We start from the raw sequence: 12,904 nt of genomic DNA on the forward strand, positions 1-12,904 counted from the left end.
GCAACCATTCAAGTGACAGTCACCTGAGCATGGGTAGGGCAGGTATTTATTCAAAAGCAGCCATCAGAGATGCGTGTCTTCCCTTTCATACAGGTGTTCCTGTCACTTCCACTCCGGTCACTGCATCCTACCACGGCTGCATGACCGTCAAGCTGAGCAACAAGGCGCTGGACTTAGACGAGGCTCTCTACAAGCACAGTGACATCACCTCACATTCTTGTCCTCCAGTCGAGGCGGGTCAGTAGGTACCACTACAATGCGGAAGTTTTATATTCAGAAACTTTCAATGCTTTTCTTTTTTTTTAAAGATATAAATTATTCTGACCTACCGCACTGCGTGTATAGTTTCTCTTAAACACTGAAGTTATGTAGGAGCTACTGATCCTTGTGTCAGATTGATTATTGAAATACTCCTTTGCTTTGAGGTTTAAAGGTTGTAATATATTTGTAAATAGTTCGGAAGACTAATGTTAAATAAGTCAAAAGTACAGAACATACCGAAAGTGAATGTTACCTTTAGTCTGTAAGAGACAGTTTTATCTGTAATGTGGAAAATCTGGTAATATATGAGTGTGGACTGGAAGAAAAATAATAATTCTGTATTATTTTTTATTAATAAACACTGCTTTCTGATTTGCAAAATATGAGAGAATAAAATATTTGCATACAAGTTTTTAATATATCTGTACAGAGATTATTCTGTATTCTGTTATTTGGACATAATGACTCGGGCTATGTCTGATGTGGAGATTACAGTGAGTGGTTGGTTATGGGTTTTTGTTTGGAGGTGGGGTCTTTTTGTGTTTGTGTCAGTATTAAGTATCTTCTAATGACTACTGGGCTGGAGAGTAAATGGTTGCTGCTGTTCTTACTGCTATTTTACTTATTGAGCAAAAAAGAGGCTATATTGCTTACTGCCTCTTTCTGGTACCATAGAGAGAAGACCCAATTGTGACCTGTAGAAAAACTCTTGGTCAACAGAAAATGGAAAACAGAGTTGTGCCATCAGGAAACAATTAGTAGAAAAGACTCAATAAATTGAAAGCCATATGGCTTTTGTGTCAATAACTGCTGAAGCAAATGATGAGGTGTCAAGAATTGGAGAATATTATCTGGTGATGACATATTTTTGCTGCTCAACTTTTAGGTTGGCTCATTCACTGTGAACCTAGTGGGAGCAGAGAGGCTTGAGAGAGTGAGAGTTAGCCAGGCCAAATTGCAGTATGGTGAGAAAATGCGTGGGGGTTTACTCAGGAGAGGTTGTAGAGTCATAAAGTGCATTCACATTTGAAGCTATCCTTGTGAAGCTGGGGTAAGATTTGCCTAGCCTGCTTTGAATCCCTTAAGTCTTGCTTTGTTTGCTCCTTGTCTTGCATCAGATCAATGAGCTGAGGCAGATGGGCATACGCTGTGTTGGGAATTTGAATACTAGGTCGATAAGTTTATCCCATGCTTCAGAGGGTTAACATAGAAAAGGTCTAATTCTACAAGGTCCTTTATAAATTTTTCCTGGTTATTCTACATCATGTTCTGCCTCATCAAATACAGAGATGACAGATTACCTTAATAATCCAAATGTGTGACATCATCTGTGACCAAGCTATGGACATATGTGTCTCAGAGGAAAGGATGGAAGAGGGGGTAGACTATTCCAAACATACTCCTGGTAAGGATCCCTGCTTTATTTACCAGAGAAGAGGATGGTACTCTATTAGCCATTAGCCAGCATGACATCATAGCTCTGTATTGTGAGCAAATCTGTCAGCAGTAATGCAGTAAAGCAGAAAAGATCAGAGCTTCACCACTTTCAATTTGTTTACACTTACAGAAGGACATGTCAAAAGACTGTTTACACTCAGGTGTGACCAGATGAAAGGATAGTTGCTCACTAGACAGTAGTAACTTACTGTGATCCTGCCCCTCTACTCTGCTCTCGCGGGACCTCACTTGGAGTATTGTGTGCAGTTCTGGTGTCCTCAACATAAAAAGGACATGGAACTGTTGGAACAAGTCCAGAGAAGGGCCACCAGGATGATCAGGGGACTGAAGCACCTCCCGTATGAAGACAGGCTGAGGAAGTTGGGGCTGTTCAGCCTGGAGAAGAGAAGGCTGAGTGGAGACCTCATAGCAGCCTTCCAGTATCTGAAGGGGGCCTATAAGGATGCTGGGGAGGGACTCTTCATTAGGGACTGTAGTGATAGGACAAGGGGTAACGGGTTCAAACTTAAACAGGGGAAGTTTAGATTGGATATAAGGAGGAAATTCTTTCCTGTTAGGGTGGTGAGGCACTGGAATGGGTTGCCCAGGGAGGCTGTGACTGTTCCATCCCTGGTGGTGTTCAAGGCCAGGTTGGACAGAGCCTTGGGTGAGATGGTTTAGTGTGAGGTGTCCTTGCCCATGGCAGGTGGGTTGGAACTAGATGATCTTAAGGTCCTTTCCAACCCTAACTATTCTATGACTCTAAGTAGTTCTATGTTTTTGCTTCTTTTTAATTGAGCAAGGGAAACCACATTATTCCTGAGAGTGCTTTCTTTTAGAGTTGATGGCTCTTCATCACTTTTGATATGATAGAGAACCCAAGCAGCATTAGTTTAGCATCTCCAGTGAGAGCTGGGAATCCTGAAGATGATGTGGTTAATAGCACTTCCACACTGCAGTGTTTTGTTTTCAATGTGTTTGTCTATGGTTATTTTAGTCCTTTACCAAAATATATCCCTGTGCTGGTTTTCCCTGGGATAGTGTTAATTTTCTTCATAGTAGCTAGTACAGGGCTGAATTTTGTAAACAGTGTTGGTAACACAGGGATGTTTCAGGTACTGCTGAGCAGTGCTTACAACAGAGTCAAGGCCTTTTCTGCCTCTCACCCCACCAGTGAGCAGGCTGGGGGTGCACAAGAGGTTAGGAGAGGACAGCCGGGACAGGTGACCCCAGCTGACCAGAGGGATATCCCAGACCACATGGCATCATGCTCAGCATATACAGCTGGGGAAAAGGAAGGAAGGGGAACGTTTGGGGTGGTGGTGTTTGTCTTCTCAAATAACCATCACATGGGATAGAGCCCTGTCCTGGAGATGGCTGAACCCCTGCCTGCTGATGGGCAATAGTGAATGAATTCCTTGTTTTCCTTTGTTCACATGCACGACTTCAGCTTTCCCTGTTAAACTTTATCTCAACCCCTGAGTTTTCTCACTTTTCTGATTCTTCACTCATCCCACCAGAGGGTAGTGAGCAAGTGGCTGTGTGGGCCTGAGCTGCTGGCTGGGGTTACACGGTGACAATCTCCCATCTTTTTAACTTGGAGTAGCTCTAAAGAAAACAGTACAAACTTAGAAGACGCCTATTTTTTAAAGCAAGTAAATGAAACAAACCCTGCTTCACTTTGTTCTTTTCAAAGGAAGCATGTTAGCAAAATAGTCTTGTGGCTGATAATTTTGTCTAATTTCTGGGGTAGTTCCAAAAAAAACCTACCATGTGGCATAAATGAATCACAAACATGTCTGACCTTTGTGTTAGTGGTACTATTTATGAGGCCAGAATTATTTTGGATCCTGGAAACATGAATACTGTGGTAGAGTATGGTACTTTGGAGTTTCAGATGTAATATTATGTGAACAAGACTGCAACTCCATTTTCTAAATCAATCAAATTCAGAGCAAAAATTTCTCCAGGACTTTGTATTTATATGCACGTATGTGAAGATAATTTGCATAGACTAAAATGTACCCTGACCCAAAATGTGGTTTATAAGAGAAAGCCAGAATTTGTAAATCTGGACAATAGCAGAAAAAGGATGTTATTTTGTGTCAAGCTGGATTTTTTTTGATACTCTGCAGCAGACCATGCTGGAAGAAGAGGTAGCTGCTTCTATAGACCATTGAAAAGAAGAAAGTGATAAGCATTCCTTTGTTCCTTCTCAGTCACTGTGCTCCAACCCAAGGCAAACACTGGTTTCCTTTGTGTTCTGTTACCAGGCTAGGTGTTCAGCTCAAAGGGAGCAAGTAAGTTCTGGGCTTTGAGACACCAAAATGAACCCAGGTGGTTCCCCTGTTAGCATTCATAGCAAGTAAACCATGTAGTTCCAATTACATAAAGGCCAGGGTGACTGTGCTCTTCACAGCAGGCATTTGCACAAGGATGTGTTAAATTGATGTTTAAAAGAAAAAGAAAAATAATGGTCTCCTTTCTGACTTCCATTCCTCTCAACCAGGTTCATATAACTCACCTTTATCAACAATACACGTAAGGCACCTTGGCCCTGATGTTAATTAATACCACTGGCCTAAAATTGTGCATCTCAGAAAAACCTTCTTAATTGAATAAAATATGGCTTTTATGGTCCATACAAATTAACCTTTAATCTCATGTATATTAGTACTGAATCTGCTTGCTATACGTAGAGGTACAGCATCTAAAGTAACAGAAATTTCTTGAAAGGTGGAAAGTATTATGTCGAAGGATGATCACTCTTAGTTCTACTTTCAGCTGGTCTGATGGTGTCACTTCTTCTCAAAAGAAACAAGTAAGTTGGTTTTGTTTATATAGGGTTTTTTAATATTTTCATAATATGAAGCAGACGCTTAGAAAGTTAATGAGAAATAACTTTCTTTCCCTGCTCTGCTCTTTGGTCTTTCAGGAAATTTCTATGGCTTCATTGTTGTCTAGACTGTAAGAACTATATAGCAAGCATCACCACCACCCTTCCTGCAGGAGCAAAATGCAGTGAAGAGATGCAGCAGCCTGATGGATTTTCCTGCTGGTGTAGCCACTCCTGCCCCAAAACACCACAGCTGTGTGCTAAGAGGGAGCCCAGCTAACGTGATGCACAGTGAAGGGGCAGGGTGCAAGCAGCAGGACAAGACTTTGTTCTGTCAGTGGCACTGCCACAGGTATTGCTGCTTAGCCGTGTCAATGTGGTTTTGTCTCTACACCATAGGAGAAAATGTAAAAAAAGAGGAAGGAATTCTGACCCTCCATATGCTCTGTTTCAGTCATTGTAAAACACCTGGATCAGGTCTTGATCAGTTTAAGAATAAATAACTGAGGTTTAACATAGAGTTGGTTTGGTTCCTATTTTGACTAGAAAGGAATTAAATCAAACACTAATGTGCAGCTTAAAATAACTCTCTGGAAACTGCACCTTTAGCACACTGACATGAGCTTTTACTACGCAGCTGGACTGGCCCAAAGTTCTTTCTGTCTGAAACTTGAAACTATTTGGTACTTTTTCCTCTCTTGTTTTCCTGTCCTTACAAATATACACAGTATCAGGTTCAATATAAATATACACAGTCAATTTTATTGGAAAATAATTGCCACAGTTCTTTATTAGTACAACACTTTCACCAAAAAGGGTTATTAAATAAATACTACAAGCAAACAAAAACCTGGTCTCTTCCTACTCGAAATGATTGCCTCAGAGAGCACCCGACTACCCACTCAGACAACACAGGCTAAACCCCCCTATATTGGTTTAAGAAAGCAGAATGTGTATCCAGAGAGTATCTTAATTTCTCCCCTTGAAGAAAAGTTATTCTGCAGTGTACTGAGAAGGAAACATTACATGCCAGGAAGCAACACTGCATTTGACTGCAGGCAAAGTGGGTGGTGACTGATCATCCCGTTGTGATGTGCCTGCCTGCCCTTAGGTTTCCAGGTTTCTGCTCTGCTCACAGTGAGACGTGGGTAAAAGCAGAGTGGCCGTAACACACTCTGTGGTGGGTTCCCTGGGAGGTCAAGTGCCTGTACAGCAGAGTTTCCAGAAGTTTCTTAAAAATCAAATAAAAGCCTATCAGCTACCTAAAATAAATTCTTTATTCTATGGTGCATATGGTGGAGGCTTTTCTCCAGGCAACAAGTAAGTCGGTGTATAGAGGGCTGGAGCATTGGGGGGGAGACCATAGCTGGAGCTGGACTGAGATGGAGGCTGAGTTTCTTCTGATAAAGAAATGTCAGTAGATGATGTTCCTGGAAAATTGCTGGTGGGCTGCATATAGACAAAGAAAAACACCTTCTTCAGTAAAGGATTACAACCCTGTTTACAGCTCTGTGTGGAGAGTTTGCCATGTAAGTGTTATATAATAAGCCCCATGATTAAATTTCTCATGCACTGCAGCACAACACTCACTTCAGTTTTAAAGTATAGCTTAAGTATAGCAACGATAGTGTCGAGTGAAACACAGATTCCATCTGTAACCCAAGTCTTTTTTAATAGACATTGCACAGACAGCTAGGCACTAGAGCAGAACAGGAATTTCTGCAGGAAAAGATGCTCTGGCTCCCTGGGTGAGGCACTGCACCTGACTGGCTGATTAGGTTACATGTAGCTGCTTGTCTTCAGGCATCACTGTGAAATTTCAGTTATCTCAGAGGTAATTAATCTCAGCTATAATACTTGCATAAAAGCAAGGTCTTATTCCTGCGCCAAATGCAGACTCCTTGTAAAAGAAAATTTTAGAGGTGGGTCTCCCTGTAAGTCTTTTGCTCTGGCTGTCTCAGCTGTAATGGGGCTTTGGCTGAAAGAGTCATGAAAAATAGAGCTTAGGAAGCAGCCTATGCTCAGGAATAAGCAGTTTGTTAAAACAAAAGGATGTACATAGGGACTAATGATCTGGATAAAAACCTAACACTACTTTAAACCAAGTTTTGTCACTGATTTCAAGAGGGTCAGGATTTTGCTCTTCCTCTCATATGAGAGCACGTGCCAGCCCATGGGCTTCACCAGAAGAGCTATACTCAGCTTTCCTCAGGTTCAGGCCTAAATTGCCCAGAATTTAAAAAAACAAACCAAAACAATAGCAGTCATAGATCTTTTTCAGGGAAATGAAAAATCCTGGCAAATGCTCCCTGCTGCTAAAAAAATAAAATAAATAAAAATTAAAATTCACCATCTAGAAGCCAGTATAAGGGTTGGCACTTGGACAATGGCATCTCAAAGCTGCCCAGGGCCAGCAGACCCTATGCCATGATGCACAGCTTCTTCATTGGGCTCCAGGTGAGCAGGAGAAGAGAATGCTGTCCTGCATTTATACCACAGGGTGACTGGTGAGTGAGAATGGAGATGTCCTGACAGGAAGGCTGATTGTGCCCTTTAACTCTCCAGGAGGCGGCTGCAGATATACCGACGAACCCATTAGCTAGATCAGCTCCAGTTGTTGCATTTTTGGGTGGTTTGGCTTTTTTTGTTTTTTTTTTTTGTTGTTTATTTATTTATTTATTTATTTATTTTGGAGTTGTTGCTTCCCTACTCCCTCAAACTGCAGCCACTGTTTCCATCTGTCTGCCTGGAATAGCTTCTGTAATGAGTTCTCTGGCAGGAATGACTGGCACAACAACCCTTACTGCTGTCATCACTACCAGTCCCTGCACAGCTAATCATTTACCTGACCAGTTGGCAAGCCTGTTACCAAGACTAGTAGTGACTGAATTGCACTAGTAAGGGATGAATGATTTTGTTAGCACATGCCATGGTAAACAAAAGAAATGCTGGTTAAATCCTTGTCAAATGCATTTCTGTTATCACCCGTTCTTTTCCAAACTTGACTGATTTCAGCTTATAGACAAGGTGAACAGAGGAGCATTTACCACCAGCTCAGGTTGTGATTCTTTATAAGACTTTTCCTCTCCAGAAAATGTTTATTCAGTGGGATACTGGATTCAGCAGAGGACCTGGAATAATCTGCGCACTGTGGGAGCCACAGGTGAACTCAGGTTTATAGCCTTTGAGCTAATGGAGCTTCAGCCCTTGCGAGCAGAGCAGCACTCGCGCTAGGTGTGTTGCATGCCAGACTAATTTGAGGCCGGATGTATCCCCAGGAGAAGGAACTATGGCTGTAGATTTCCTCTGGTTGAGGGAAGGGTTCAAACTCCAGTTGTTAGTCGGTAATTAATTGCTAACAGCTTTACTTCATTAACTCACAAATCAGGTAACTACCTGATCTCATTATCAGGCATCACTAGATGCATACATGCCAACAGCCCCTGCATTTAGGCAAATGAATTCAAGCCCTAGGGCCTGTAGTTGCCTTAAGGACTAGGACCAACTGAGTAGGGCTTGTGAAGACTTGAATCTAGGAGCTGGGCTCTACTTGGAGCACTCAGCTTGCAAGTAATGGAAGCAAATGATGATTAAGGTTCTGGCTGTTCTTCATCAGGCCTACTTCTAACATTCACCATTTCTGGCTCTGAGTAAGTTTATTTTGATTTTTTTTAACTTATATACTGATGCAGAAATTATTTCTCTCCAAACTACAATGTAATGAGCTCATACATGCAGGAAGGCAGCTTGCTCCCTCCTTCTCCCCATCCCACAAAAAGGATTAAATGCATTCCCTTCTGGAGCCCAGTGCTTCTTGCTAACCTCTCCTGGCATGGGGACAGCTGGTGGTGCCTGCCTCTGAATGCTTTGAAGGTGAGAAAAAATAGCTGGACACACTTTTTAGAGTAAGTAGAAATCTAGATGAAGAACTGTGTTTATTTTGGAATGCAGTTAAGAATTTGGGGTAAATGTGATACTGGAAACATTTCAGTTTCTCAGTGGACACAGGGCTGAACAGTTACAATTGATCCTCATGACTACTTATATGCATCTTTTCAACTTAATTGTTTCATTTGTTTCTATCCCCTTCTCTCTCTGCTCTTGGCTACGTGCTAACTGAACTCTGCAGAACAGCACAGCTTTTAACTAAAAGCAAACAAAAAGAAGTGCTCTATTTTTCCTCTCAACCCGTGGTCTCCAAAAGCATCTGGCCCCATTTATGTTAATAAGACATGCCAAGGACTGTTCTCTGGCTGTGAACCCAACTGGCACAGTACACATCGCATCCCTACAGCTGAACCTTTACCACAAGAACAGTATGCTGGGCTTTTGTTAGCACATGCCATAGTAAACAAAAGAAATACTGGTTAAATCCTTGTCAAATGCATTCCTGTTATCACCTGTTACCATACAGTCTGTATGCACACTGTCTACTGGGAATGGTCCATTGCTTTTGCCATCTTCTGACCCCTTCTTGTGTGTTGCTGGGAGACTGTTAGATGCTCTGGGCCAAACCCACGCCAGGAGCATGCTAACAGTTCACTGGTGTGGATCATCATCATCATGGCTCCTGAGAGTTTGAAATGAGGCAAGGACAAGATCTATCACTGCAGAGTTTGTACTGAGTAGCAGCTTATGCTTTTCTGATGGAGTAAGAAGGATGCCATTTTGTACTGTACCTGAAGAGGCAGTGGGTAGGATGGATATGTAGATATAGTTGCTGCAGAAGGACAGAACCCAGCGTATGTCAGGATCTGCTGGGCAGGATTGTACAGGATCTGAGGAGGAGGTGCAGTAGCACTGAAAGCAATCTGGGACAGAGGTACCTGTTGAGCACAGAAGACAAGAAGATATCAGCACAGTGCAGAGGGGGCTGGAGCAGGAAAAAGTCCTAACACCAGCAACTAGGCAATTTAACAACTTTGTTTTCAGACACAGTACTGGTATTACAAAAAAAAACAAACCCAAGGAGCAGACAGAATGAGAGGGAGGTGTATCTGGAGTGAATTTTCTGACCAGAAATACACAGCTATTTTAATCTTTTTTCCTTGGAAAAAGACTGCTGGTGCTTCCCAAGCACCAGTTATGGAAGCACTGGCAGTACTCCAGACCTAAGACACCCTGAAGAGCACAGCATACAGCTTTGACCACCTCTCTTATTCACTCCAGCACCAAACATTCAGTCCTTCACTATTTGCTGCAGACCGTTTCCAACAACAACTACCTGATGCCCTCATATATTTTCTCTGTGCTTTCCTACACAGATCTGCAACGATTTCCAGGCCACCTGCTCTGCTTTCACAGCTCCCTCTGTTGTGAAATAGAGTTTGCTGCTGGCTGTCCATTATCATCCCACCATGTGCATATCTCATTTGTACTTCATAAAATCCTTCATCATATCTTGGCTTTATTGGCATGTCACTTGACTACAATGTGATATTAGGTTTGCAGGAAGAAGTTATAGCTCATATTAAACCTGCTAATGCAACCTGGGGAGAAAAGAGAAAAGCTGAATGGGAAAGGGGGCTTGTATCAAACCCTAACTCCCTGTGCTACATTACCATTTGTGAAGAACAATAGAGCCCTCTGTGAAAGATTTTCATGTCTTTTTGCTTTGCAAAGAGAGACAAATCCAGTGGTTTCTTTACTCTCCTTTGTTTTTATTAGCAGATTCCTCTACATGTGAGAGCATGGAATTTTCTTTTTACTGAATAATAAAATATGGTGTTTGCCAGACAAGTGCTAAAAGCAGCAGCCAGGATTTTTATTTTTATTTTTTTCTTCTTCTTTTTGGCATTTCCTGTCATATTTTTCAGTGAGAGACATAAACCACTGTATCCTCTGGAGATAGTGTGAGATATCTCTGTGATTGAGAAAGAGTTATATTAATTGTGTTTGTGCATGGAAAACATCATCGAGGTCACTGATGTACCACATGAGGTTACCTGACAATCTAGGCTTTAGGTCTCTGGAGAAACTTAGCCCCCCAGGAGCTAGTGCAGAGAAAGGCTGGGGTCAAAAGCAGAGAGCCTATTTTATGTGAGAAGGCAAGTCTGTCATTTTCAAGGTACCCAGCTCAAAACACCTCCTTTCCACCAACCCTGCAGGGTGGGAAGAAAGAAAGGGACATGGTGTTTCAGAACAGAGTAGTGAGAGGCAGCTAATGGGTTTGCCTCAGACCCAAAGGTTTCGGGTCAGCAACATGGCCCATCCCAGCTGGGGCTGAACTCGCACTCAGAGCATTACCGTCTTCAGGCAAGTGAGGCCCTGGTGTGATCAGATCCCTCTTGCTATGGACATAAACACAGTAAGAAACATTTGGTTTGACCAGTGTGAAACACAGATGTCTGTTTGGCATCTGTCACCATCTTTCTGGTTTGGGTGCTGCTGTCCCCCCAGGAACCTCTCTCAACCCTCTTATGTTATCTGCATACACAGCAGCAACTCTCTATTTGCTAAGGATGAACTATACAACATTCCTAGAAGATGCCCCAAATCTGCTGATTAAAGCACCTTATTATCAGGTTATCTGGCCTCAGCCTGGAGCCAGCAATGATTTGCAGGTATTTAAGCTGATTAGATGCTTTTATCAAGTATTCCAGTAATGACACTGTGTTAAATCAGTCACATAAAATACAAGGGTAGGTGGAGGCATTTTAAACTGAAACACCACCCAAGTCAAAGAGATAAGGAGCTATGAACTGGCCAGAGAGTGCTGGCAGCACTTTGAGCATGGGGAAACCAGGCTGAGGCCAGAGGGGCTGAGCTGCTGCCCACTTTGTGCTGTGCTGTGCACTGCAGAGCAAGGCAGGTCAGCTCACTGATCTGACACAGCCCTGCCGAAGCGTTTATTTCTGAGCTACAACCACTTTGAATGTCAGACTGCATCTGTAGTTGCATGAGTGCTAAGACATGAACACATGACACGTAGCTCAGCAATTGGGGGTTCATTTTCTTTTCATTTTTTTAGAGCAGGGATGAGGAGAGGGATAAGGGAATGATGTTTAATCTGTTTAGATTCCCTTGAGGACTTCGAGAAGGAGACTAACTGAAAAAGGCATCAACCTCCCCCCAGGACCATCAGTAGCTCTGACTGATGCAACCCTAAACCCACGGCAGGCAGATTCCTTGGCAAGGTGTGTCAGCAAAACATCTACAAGTCACCAGATGAATACTGGGGCAGGGAAGTAGATTAACTCTTAGTACCAGTAAGTGGAGTTCCCCATGCGTTTCTTTACCTCTGTCTTCTGTAAGAAATAATCATGGTGTTTTACCATTTTGGTTATTCCAAGTGCATACTTCCATTTACATTATATGGTAATCTGCTTTTTATTAAAGGTAACTGCCTAGCCACTATTCTATATCCAAGCACACTGTAGATCTGAAAAGGAGGGTACCATTGTAAACACTGCAGTTCCCCAACACCCATCAGATCACAGTGGGCAGCCCCACAGAGGAGACAGGGGCCACTGAGAGCTGACACCCTGGGGGCCAGGGGAGCCTGAAATGTTTCTCACTGAGCTAGCAGTTCCCTCTGGCAGGCAGTGTGGGGAGCGTGCCAGGGTCTGCAAGGTATTTGTCACAAGGAATAAAACCCACAATAACCAAAACAACACTTTATTTTTTTTTCTTTCCAGGAAATACAATGGGTTTAGAGGCAACAGAGCTGTTTTGCAAACTCTCCCCTTTGTAACATGTTTTGGCTGCCAACATTCCCCAGAGACAAACATGATGGGTTTTTCTGTTTGACTACTAAGCCTGGCCCTGTGTTTTCTGGAAGTCAACCTTGGAGCAATGCCCTGAGGTGTTTTGGAGTGGGCTTTGCAGCTCTCCCTGCAAAATGCCAGTGAGCATTTCTGTGGGAAGATGACATCCCGAAAGAAAGAAAATCATTCTCCCACATACTCTGAAGTTGTAGCTTTTTGTATTTCGGTCTCATGACCCTTTCTCTCCCTCTTCTCCTTAATGTTTTCTTGGTCCCTGTCTTCCTCCAAGCATTACTCCTTTAGTAACAAAAGTGAGCAGCAGATGAGCAAACCAGCCCTGGTACATCACTCAAAAAGACCCTGAAAAAGCACAGGCAGGAAGAAGGAGCAGTCATTGCATTTTGGATTGCTGCTTTAGTAAGACTTCCACAATCAGCATGGCTCCTGTGCTAAGGTAGCTGACACAAACTCATCTTTCCTTTAAGCTAGTGAGGGCTTTTTTTCTGCTCCCACTGCAGAGAAGACGTTAAACAGCTTATTCAGGTCAGGTTTTTGGCTGGAGCCCCACAGACTGTCCAGCAGAGCTTTGGGGGAAGCTGCACATCCAGTGTTGCTGCTATTTCCTTGCACAGCGTTATGCCACCCAGTTAGAGGACCCAGACCA

The 12,904-nt window shown here is 42.9% G+C and overlaps 2 protein-coding genes across 11 annotated transcripts in view; one reads left to right on the plus strand and one right to left on the minus strand.

Moving 5' to 3' along the window:
- Positions 1-682, plus strand: part of GAS6 (growth arrest specific 6) — a 40,381-nt gene extending 39,699 nt beyond the window's left edge. For 2 of the 3 annotated variants that reach the window (XM_061472679.1, XM_061472680.1), the window contains one exon: positions 94-682. In XM_061472679.1, the coding sequence (XP_061328663.1) occupies positions 94-245 (152 nt within the window). In that variant the 3' untranslated portion in view covers positions 246-682. The remainder of the gene's footprint in view (positions 1-93) is intronic. The other variant, XR_009746812.1, reaches the window with a different exon arrangement.
- A 4,594-nt stretch (positions 683-5,276) lies between these two features.
- The window catches only part of TMEM255B (transmembrane protein 255B), a 63,784-nt gene continuing 56,156 nt past the window's right edge, over positions 5,277-12,904 (minus strand). For 6 of the 8 annotated variants that reach the window (XM_061472683.1, XM_061472689.1, XM_061472684.1 and 3 more), the window contains 2 exons: positions 9,214-9,360; positions 5,277-5,983 (listed from right to left, as the gene is read on the minus strand). In XM_061472683.1, coding sequence (XP_061328667.1) covers positions 5,816-5,983; positions 9,214-9,360 — 315 coding nt within the window. In that variant the 3' untranslated portion in view covers positions 5,277-5,815. Of the gene's footprint in view, positions 5,984-6,189; positions 6,513-8,934; positions 9,105-9,213; positions 9,361-12,904 lie in introns of those variants that run through there. The other 2 variants (XR_009746813.1, XM_061472688.1) reach the window with 2 other exon arrangements.

Source organism: Pezoporus flaviventris, unplaced genomic scaffold (assembly GCF_033815535.1).
Source record: "Pezoporus flaviventris isolate CSIRO_AGI_PZ_B2104156 unplaced genomic scaffold, CSIRO_AGI_Pfla_v1 ptg000072l, whole genome shotgun sequence".
NCBI classification, from domain to species: Eukaryota; Metazoa; Chordata; class Aves; order Psittaciformes; family Psittacidae; genus Pezoporus; species Pezoporus flaviventris.